Raw genomic sequence first — 10,080 nt, forward strand, 5'->3', positions numbered from 1 at the left:
TGACCAGAGAAAGAGAAGGTGGGGGAACCAGATATTTACATATGTGTGGATCATTGTATGGGTAACATAAAGGATTCTGGGTATGATAGGCAGAAAAATTATTCCCTTGCCACATCACATCTGTGCCAGAACCTGCATATATTTTGTTATATAGCAGAGACTAAGGTCACCACTGGCCTGAAGGTTGCCAATTAGTTGATCTCTACAAGAAGTCCCCTGAATTGTCCAGGCAGGCCAATTTAATCATAGTTCTGAAAAGTGGAAGAGGGAGACAGAGAAGATGCAGGCATGGCCGTGCGGTTGTTGGCTCTGAAGATGGAGGAGAGGGCTTCAGAACAAGACAGCCCAGCAGATTCTGGAGGAAGAAACAGAGAGGGTCTCCAGAAGAGTCACAGCCCCTCCACCATGGATTTTAGCTCGTTGAGATTCACAAGGGCTCTTGAGTTCCAGAACTGTAAGGGGATAAGTCTGTGCTGGTTTAAGCCTCTGAATCCATGGTAACTTGTCCCACTGAGGTTGTATGGTACCACGGGAAATGTGGGCTCTTGGCATTTTTGCCTACTGAGATGAGTTTGGCTTTTGCTCCTCATGAGATGAGACTTTATAGCTTGGAGTGGTGGTGCTTGCCTGTAAGCCCAGCACTCAGGAGGCAGAGGCAGGAGGATTGCAAAATTGAAGCCAGCTTGGGCTATAGCAAGACTGTCTCAGGAGGGTGGGGAAGGGGGCTGTGTTTGCTGATCTGCTTTGTGTAGAAAGAGGAGCCGTGAAGAGAAGGGCCAGGGCTTGCCCTGCCCGGAAGCAGGCCACCTGCTGCCCCTTGCCATCTCTCCACCTGCCTCTGTCCCGGATGCTCACTCTCTGACATGGCATTCCCACATTTACCAGGCACTGGGACTCTTGTTCAACAGAAACCTACACTCACCCACAATGTGAAAACCAAAATGCAGGCGATCGTTCATTAGCAGAAATGTATTTTATAAGTCTGCAGTCAGAGCATTTCTTCATTATAAAGTCAGCCTGAGAACAATGCTGCCTCTTGCTGAGCACAAACTGAGTCAGTGAGGCTGACAGCTGCAGTCCTTTATCAGCCCAGCATCCAAATTACTTCCCCATTGTGTCTCCTCGCTCAGCGTCCAGCAATCCTGCGTCACAAAGATAAGAAGCCCCAGTAGTAGACATTTTATAAGGGGCCTTCTGCGGTGTCAGAAGACCTTCAGTGACAGTGAAGGGGTAACAGGAAGGTCTGTCCAAATGGAATCTCTAACAATAGTTCTCCAGGAGGCCAGAGCGGATTGGTTTGAATCACAAATAGGAAAGTCAGCGGAGAGGCCCCCCGAGCTGAAAGTGAGCACTAAAGCTAGCAAGCTGTCCTCTGGGTTCTGAGTGTAGAACAAAAGGAGTTCATGCCAGACATCTGAAATCCTGGATGCACCTGTCGGGAATAAACCTGAGAATATTCCCAGCTCCTGCCTCTCCTCCAGCTCTGGGACTGTCTGCTCCAGGGGGACCAGCCACTGTCCTGTGTCCTCCCCCAGCCTTCCCTGGAAAGTTCCCTTCTCATACTTCCTAGCATTGGCAGCAATGGTGTCCTAGCCCTGGATGGTTCTCACTACCTGATGATGCCCTGGAGGCATCTACTTATGTTCTCAAGGGGCTGCAGACCCAAGGGAGTCTTCGCTGCTGAAAGAGCCAAGCACAGGGGACATTGGAACCAACTTAGACGCAGCCACTCCTCTCCCTAAGTCTGAGATTCCCCAAAGCCCTGGGTTCTGTTCTGCACTTTGTCCTGGGAAACCCTGACCATGGTAACAGTAAGAAGGCCAGCCGCTAAAGCCTGTTCATGGTATTTGTGTTGAAACTAGTATTCCACTTAGCGTTTTCTCACTCACTCTACACACCGACCCTGCAAAGGATATGGGGTTTTCCTTCCCATTCTGTATAGGAGGAAGGGAAGATTTGGAAAGTTCTGCCCATGGTCCTGGCCAGTGCGTTCAGAAGATAAAGCCACTGCGGCCCATGATCCAGGTGACAGGCAGCTTCTAACGTGCCCAGGTGGGTGAGCAGGAACAGGGATTCTGGAAGGGGATCAGGGGGTGGGGTGGGGTGGCAGAGACCCCTTAGAACCTCTCCCAAGCCTGGCTGCCAATTTGAGGAGCAGCTCTGGTTTGCCTGAGAAAAGGAAACCTCAGATTACTACCCTCCACTAGGGGGCAGAATGAGGACACTGAAACTTGAAGTCCCAGACAGGCTCAGAGAGCTCGTTTAGACATACTGTCTATTCTGGTCACCCAAAACTCCACCCATGTGAGAGATACTGCTACAGAGACTTAGGGGGTGACCTCAGAGAGGTAGACATGGTCTCTACCTCCCAGAGTGCAGCCTCCTGGGGGTACACCTGTGCTGGACCCCCAGAGTTCCCACCTTGGTGTCGGAAACAAGTTGCAATGGCTCCAGTTGGACTGAGCCTGGCTCCCTGTCAGGTAGAGGTTGGAACCTGGAGAACACACGCTCCATGCAGGGTTTGCTCTTCTCCAGAGGAGCCCAGGGCATCCACCCTGCTTACCCAGGAGCTCTGTTCAAGTTATTGGAGAACAGCCACCCGATGGATCTGCCGTGCATCCGGAAATGTGAATGGAGGCAAAATAGACGAGTTTCCACTTGTAACTGCACATCACCCCTAATATATCCGGGGGCGGGGGAGCTCACCGTGCCCTGCTTGGGCTGAAGTAGGCTTCAGCTCACCCTCCCAGCCAGGAGAGGGATCTGAAAGAGGCAGCAGGCAGCCAATAGGTGCCTCTTCTCTCCTCACTCAGAGCCTGGCCTGGGTCCTCATACTTAGACCTGTTGTGTCAGCCAGCCTCGACCTGAGGAAGGTCCTGTAAAGCTGAGAGCTGGACGGAGGCCTTGGGCAAGTTCAGTCTAGACACTCAGTACTAACCCCGAGGGGCCCCTCTGTGTCCAGTAACGCTCTGCTCACTGTGGCCTGTGGCAACAGAGCTGGGTTCCAGGTCCGAGCGTTTGGCCCACAGTGGGCACTGCTGCTGTAGGTCAGGGCTGTAGGTCAGGGCAGTTCTAATAGACAGACTAAGCTGGGGCAAAGCTCCAGGAAAGATGGCCCCTCTATCTGGGCCCAGACCCACGCTCCTCCCTCTTTCGGCACTGGTCACCCAGTTATAACCTTTATTCTCTCGGTGACAAATCCTGTGTGCGAGCAGTGTGCCCAGGCCGGACTAGATGTCCCAGACGTGCACCAGCTCTCCTACTTTAGGGCTTCTGACTGGCCTCTCCCACAATCTCATCATCAGAAGCACCCGTGGGTCTGCTCGGCAGTGCTCTTGAGTCCCCAGCAGAGCAGGGTGCTGCCCTCCATGCGCTCCCTGTCCCACTCACATGCACCCTCGCCATCCGCCCGGCACTGCCCTATCTACTTCATCGGGCTGCGATGCCCCTAAGGGAAGACCCTGTGCCACCCACCCCTGTCACTGCTCAGTACCGCTTTACACAGGGGCTGCTAGGCATGCAGTGAGAACGTCAGCGCCACACAGAATGCGGGGTCTTGCATTCGGAGGCCCGGCTGCCAGGCCATGGCTCCTCCAGCCGTGAGACCCTCAGCTTTGCCCTCTGTGGTCACCGCCTTCATCAGTCAGATCTGAGGGCGGTGGGATGAGGTCTCGGGGGTTCATCCTAGCTACCAGGCAGACGTCATAGCTGTCATGCATGAGGGCGTTGATGGCGACAACATTCCACTGGTTCTCCCAAGGGTCCAGCTCCAAAATTTCTTTGGAGATAACCTCATGGCGATCTGAAAGGCAGCAAAGTAGGGAGAAAAACAAGCATGAGTGTGTTAAGCTCAGAGGCTGTCACCACTCTATCCAACTGCATCCTCTTTGAGGGCCAAGGGTCAATCAACAAACCACTGAAAAGGTACTTAGGCATGTGGAAACATGTGTCCTGATAGTTAAGAATTTAAAGAAGACTGCCATGCAGCTCACATTAAAAAATTCTCAGCACAGTTGGAGAAGTGGCTCAGCAGTTAACAGCACTTGTTGCTCTTGCAGGGGACCTAAGTTCAGTTCCCAGCACCCACACGGGGCAGCTCACAACCACCTGTAATCTAGTTCCAGAGGATCCGACACCCTCTTCTGGCCTCCTGGGACACACACACACACACACACACACACACACACACACACACACACACACACACGGTACACATATATATAGGCAGACACTCACACATACACAATAAAATAAAAATAAACACATCTTTATAAAGTATTCAAGGGTTGATAGAATACGTGCTTGTCTCACGTTGGAAGGATGTTCTGATGCTGTGGAACTGTCTTGATTTTGTATGCACAAGAGGAAGAAGCACAGCCTGAGTAGTGTGACCTTGACCCAGCCATCGCCTTTCCTGGGCATACAGATACTGACATTCAGCCAGGATGTGGGCAGGAAGCAGACAGCATGAGAACCTTGGGCAACTTGAGAATTTAGTAAAGGGGGCTTGAGAAAGATGTGGGCGAGGTTTAGGAAGACCTGTCATAGACGCCCCAGTGTTCCTGAACTGACAACAGCAGGGGTCCGCAATCCTGCACTGGGCGGTCACAGTAACTTCCAGAGCCATACTTTCTGGAGGGGTCTGCCCGACAGGAGCTTATGCAGGCAGAAGAAGATAGATGTAACGACACTTGGCAAGTGTGCGGGTGCCGAAGTGCAGGGATAAATGTCCTGTGCTCTATGTCGTTCTGTGATGGTCAGCTAGGCATGGCCAGGAGGAACTGTAGGAGGAAAACAGCCTAGTGTAATGATGTCCCAGAGGCAGGGGACAAGGCACACCATTCCGTGTCCTGGTGAAGACACTAGGTGGTCACGCAGTAGAAGGCAGGCCTGCGGGCACAGGCTAGACTTCCCATCAGGTGTCTACTACTGTCTAGGTCTTTTGTTTGGTCGACTTTTAGTAATTTATCTTTATTTGTGTATATGTGTGTGCGTAGCCACAGAGTCTAGATGAAACTATCAGATCCCCCAGAGCTAAAGTTACAGGTAGTTATGAGCTGTCCTGTGGGTGCAGAAAACTGAACTCAGGTCCTCTGCAAGAGCCACAAGTGTTCTTAACCCCGATACATCTCTTCATTCCCCTAATATTTTCATATTGATTTTCCTATATTCTTTAATTATGTAAAGATATTTAAAAATCTGTTTTTTCTTTTTTTGGTAAAAATACCAATTTTGTTTCCTCTAAAATGTTTTCATGTAAAATATATGAAATATAAACAAAAATTTACACAACTGTCTTATAAATAAAATGTTAATTTTAGAATAGTAAACTTTTTTTAAAGAAAGAAACTACAGCTTTTCTTAGAAAAAGGTTCTTTCTGAATACAAGGAAACGTCTGTAACAGAACTTTAGCCTGATACCAGTTCCGGCCAGCAGGTGGCGATGAAAGCAAAAATTCAAAATGCAGGCTGTCCTGCTTTATTTAGTCATTAATTCGTTCATTCCTTCATTCACTCACTGGTGCTGGGGAGTCCTAGAACCCAGGACCTCTCACACATGCTAGGCAGGGCTCCATTGATCTACACCCGCACCCCAAATACTTTTCTAAAAATAAAGCTATTTAATCTCCAAGCATTTGTTCGGTCCCTTGTTCTTTCATTCACTAGTCTACACATCTGCTGTAAAGCCTGTACTTTGTTGCCCAGTGGAAGGGCAGCCTGCTGGCCATGTGTATCCATGGCTGATAGCTCCTGGGTGGGTACGGATTCGAGGGCACAGATTTGCAGCCTGGGCACCAAGGACTGGTGCAGGAAGTGAGCTGGGCCAACTGTGTTCATTCCTTCTGAGATTTTAACCTGGAGAGAAGGAGCCAAGTCACAAGTGACTGAGAATCCATAGGGTCATTACCTAGGGTCATTACCTAGATTCTACTACTTGGCCCTTTAAGTCACTGACCCTAAAGTCGCTGACCCCGGTGAACATCAAAGCCAGAAGGTTCAAAATGGATTATGTCTAAGCTAGAGAAAATAGATAAAGAAGGCTTCCAGAGGAATGCACTTAGGACAAGCTCTCCAGGGGTGGAGAGTCCAGACAGGCAGGCATATCCCCGCTTCTCACTCAGGCCTGCTTGTAGATTGGGCCCCTGCTGGAGATCCTCACGGGTGCAGTACTGAAGTGAGGATTGTACTGAGCAGAAGGCCGAGGAGCACCAGGCAGAAGTCAGCAGAGGGAGAAGTGATAGGTCTGAGTGAGGGGCACAGGGCTGAAATCCAGAAAGGCACTGAGTTGGCTTCTCTGATGTGCTTGGAACACGGAGCTCAGGAACTATTCTAGTCTGTTCTGAGGCCAGATGGGTTGTGGTTTTCATCCCTGGATCCTTGTGCCCAGGCACCCTTCCAATCCAATGCACAAACATAGTTGAGGACGTATGTGTGGCTTACACTGAAAGAGCTTAACTAATGCAGAAGCAAGAGAGGACAGGTATGTTCGGTGAATCCTCCATTTGGAAAGGGGTGACTTGGGATAATGTACCACTGCTCTGTGCCTCTTTTTCATTCTTTGTAATGTTCTCAGAGGAGGGACTCAAAGGTCACATGTGATTGTATATACATCATCCGTGATCTTCAAGAGCTGTGCCTGGCACATGCCAAAGACAGGCTGACTATGAACACGCCATCGGCCCTCCATGTCCACTGGTTCTGCATCTGTGAACTTGACCAACCCTGGATGTAAACTATGCAAAGAAGGCACCTGCATTCATCTGTGTGAGCATGCAGATTGTCCTCTTATAGGAACCGTTTGCACCGCTTTTATAATGCACTAGCTCATACCCGAAAGGCAGAGGCAGTTCTTAGACTGTGGGTCAGGTCTCCACATGTGCCACTTGTGAAAATTCTGGCAACAGCAAACGTCTTATAAATGCCCAAGGACTAGCAATTAGTTGAAAGTCAAATGCACATTGCATCTGAGACCTCGCTGGCCGTGCTCACCTGTGTGGCGCTGTGACCTCCTGGCAGTCCTGGTTCTAAACACACAACCCTGACAGTTGCTCTGCATTCATCAACCATACTGCCTAAAACACCTCGGTTCAGATTCAAGCCTGTGTACTGTATGCTAGGAACTGCAGGGGTTTGTTTTTGGTTTTTTAAATCTTTTTTTTTTTTTTTAATTTATTCATTATGTATACAGGGTTCTGCCTGCATGTATGCCTGCAGGCCAGAAGAGGGCACCAGATCTCATTTCAGATGGTTGTGAGCCACCATGTGGTTGCTGGGAATTGAACTCAGGACCTCTGGAAGAACAGCCAGTGCTCTTAACCTCTGAGCCATCTCCCCAGCCCCTGTTTTTTTAAATCTTATCTTCCATCTTTTCTTTATTTTTTCTTTCCTTTTTCCTTCCTTTCTTTTTTGACATGATCTCTCTTTGTAGCTCTGAGCCCCAGCTGTCCTGGAACTCACTATGTAGACCAGCTGGTCTCAGACTCACAGAGATCTTCCTGCCTCTGCCTCCTGAGTACTGAAATTAAAGGTGTGTGTCACCATTTGCAGAAATTTCACTGCTTTTATTGCATACAAAAAATTCTACTCTTTTTCTAATTTTTAAAGATTTATTTATTTTATTATTTTATGTGTATTATGTACCACATGTGTGCCTGGTGCCTGTGGGGTATTTCTGATGCTTTTTGTTTACTGTCTTGAGAACAACTAAATAATACTTTCAAACCAGAGGGATTTTAGGTTCAAACAACTAACTTAAAAGTTGTCCTGATGGAAGAATAATGAGAGGCTGGATGCAGTGTATCTTAGGGTTTCTATGGCTGGAACAAAACACATGACCAAAAGAAAACTTGGGGAGGAGAGGTTTATATGGCCTACACTTCTACATCACTGTCAATCACTGAGGAAGTCAGGACAGGAACTCAGACAGGGCAGGAACCTGGAGGCAGGAGCTGATGCAGAGGCCATGGAGGGGAGCTGCTTATTGCCTTGCTCCCCAGGACTTGTTCAGCCTGCTTTCCTATAGAACTCAGAACCACAAACCCAGGGATGGCACCACCCACCATGGCTGGGCCCTTTCCCACTGACCACTAATTAAGAAAATAACTTAGAGCCAGATCTTAGGGAGGCATTTTCTCAACTGAGATCTCTTTCTCTCAGTTGTCAAGTTGACTAAAGCTAGCCAGGACACAGTGGTATAGAGAATGAGGCAGGAGGATCATTGCAGCCTAGAAGTTCAGTACCAGCCTGGGCAGAGCAAGATCTTGCCTTTAAAAAAATAAAACAAAAAACAAAAAACCCACAAGACTAAATTCATATAAGGACAAATACTTTCATTTGTGCAAGGTTGGCTGATGTTAATAAAATGACCATTGAACACTGGTAGGTGCATTAACTGTTGAGAAAATCAACTGGCCCTTTGAACAAGCATCTAAGAAACATTTTCTCCATTCATAGTGAAGGTAAGAGGTTCAGACAAGCTAATTAACTTGCCTATGGGTTTACAGCCCTTGGCAAACACAACTCCAATGTGTAACACTGTTCTGAGGGGGCTAGATAGCATGATCAATACATTTAACCACAGAGACACAGAACCCTGTGCCAAATGAATCTAAGTATGCACCCACCCAAACATTTCTAGAGTGTACACATTAACTAACAATGGATTAGGGCAAAAGAAAATCTCAACAGAGCAGAAGTTATAGAAAGTGTGTAGCTGCCCAGAACACAACTGAATTCAGATTTCACTATCAACGAGCAAACAGCAGGATCAGGATGTGAATAAACACACGAAGAGGCTTCCTGATGCCACCTGGACTCTGGTGTGGAAGGGGCATCACTGATCGCAAGCAACACTGTTGACCGTTAGGCGGGACAGTAGCATGAGGTGAGTTAATACATCCAGTCAAAGGTGGCTGCTGGAGTATCGATGAGTGAAATGGCCTGGTTCTTACACTTCTTTAAAAGTACTATGAACAAAAAAACAAAAAGAGAAGGAAAATAAAAGCATACTGAGAGCACAAATAAAAATGACAAACTAAAAAAAAATGACAAACTAGTTGGTGTGGCTATTGGAGTGACTGTGAGGGGAATCTTTTTGAAATAAGCGCTCTGACACCAGTGAGACAGAAGAGAGGAGATGCCACCAAGGCACCGCAACCAGGACATCTCCTGAAGGGCTGTGATGAAGGATCCGGTGTATTCTCATTTTATACTCTAAAACCACACGGTATTGTGGCCAAGCAAGCAGGGTTTTGCAGAAGTGTACACGGCAGTCAGCAGGGTGTTAAGGGCAATGGCCCACTGTTTCAGCTATTCCTCCAGGCCATTCTGTTCCAGGTAGCAAGTGAAGTCATGCTTGGCAAATAGGAAGTATAAGCAGTGCTTTGAGTAAGTCACTAAATAAATGATAATTGGTCTTTTCTACCTTAGTCTACAAGATGACTGTATTATTCAAGGCCAGCCTGGTCGACTTAGTGGGACCCTATCTCCAAATAAAAAGTGAAAAAAAAAAAAAAAAAAAGGAGGGGGGTTGAAGATCAGCTCAGTGGTAGAGGAACTGCCTGGTATGCATGAGGCCCTTGGTTTAATCCCCAGAACAGAAAGGAAGAATTAGTATGATTTTGATTGAATTTATATGCTATAATTTCTGATCAAATTGGGAAGGGCTTACAGCAGAGACCCTAATTAGAAGCTAATTAGATATACTTCTCAATCTTGGGAATTGGGGAGGCCTTATTATCTTTGTGAAATCCCAGTGAATATACTAGCCACATGGAAAGCAGGAAATCACATTGGACTTCTGACCTCAAATCAAGAACTTTCAAAAGTGTGACAGAATCATTTGTACCAAGCTGAAAGCTGTTTCTGAGAGTTTCTCTTATTCTATTTGCAATTCTTTCTCTGTCCCCTGACTCGGGTGCTGAATTCACTCACTTTAGTTTTTCATATCCTCTCACATAATGCCTTCAAGTGTCTCTTCTGAGTGCTCTACAACCATCTAGAAGATTCCGGCTATGGTTCAAATTTCTCCACAGTCTGACATTTCAAAGTGAATGATGTTTTAACTCAAGACTTGTTTTG

At 47.5% G+C, this 10,080-nt stretch overlaps 1 protein-coding gene across 6 annotated transcripts in view; it reads right to left on the reverse strand.

Annotated features, from left to right (window-relative positions):
• Positions 1 to 221: 221 nt before the first annotated feature.
• Positions 222 to 10,080, reverse strand: part of Kbtbd12 (kelch repeat and BTB domain containing 12) — a 79,653-nt gene continuing 69,794 nt past the window's right edge. For all 6 annotated transcript variants that reach the window (XM_042274483.2, XM_076567284.1, XM_076567288.1 and 3 more), the window contains one exon: positions 222 to 3,802. In XM_042274483.2, coding sequence (XP_042130417.1) covers positions 3,609 to 3,802 — 194 coding nt within the window. In that variant the 3' untranslated portion in view covers positions 222 to 3,608. The remainder of the gene's footprint in view (positions 3,803 to 10,080) is intronic.

Source organism: Peromyscus maniculatus, chromosome 3 (assembly GCF_049852395.1).
Source record: "Peromyscus maniculatus bairdii isolate BWxNUB_F1_BW_parent chromosome 3, HU_Pman_BW_mat_3.1, whole genome shotgun sequence".
Taxonomy (NCBI): Eukaryota; Metazoa; Chordata; class Mammalia; order Rodentia; family Cricetidae; genus Peromyscus; species Peromyscus maniculatus.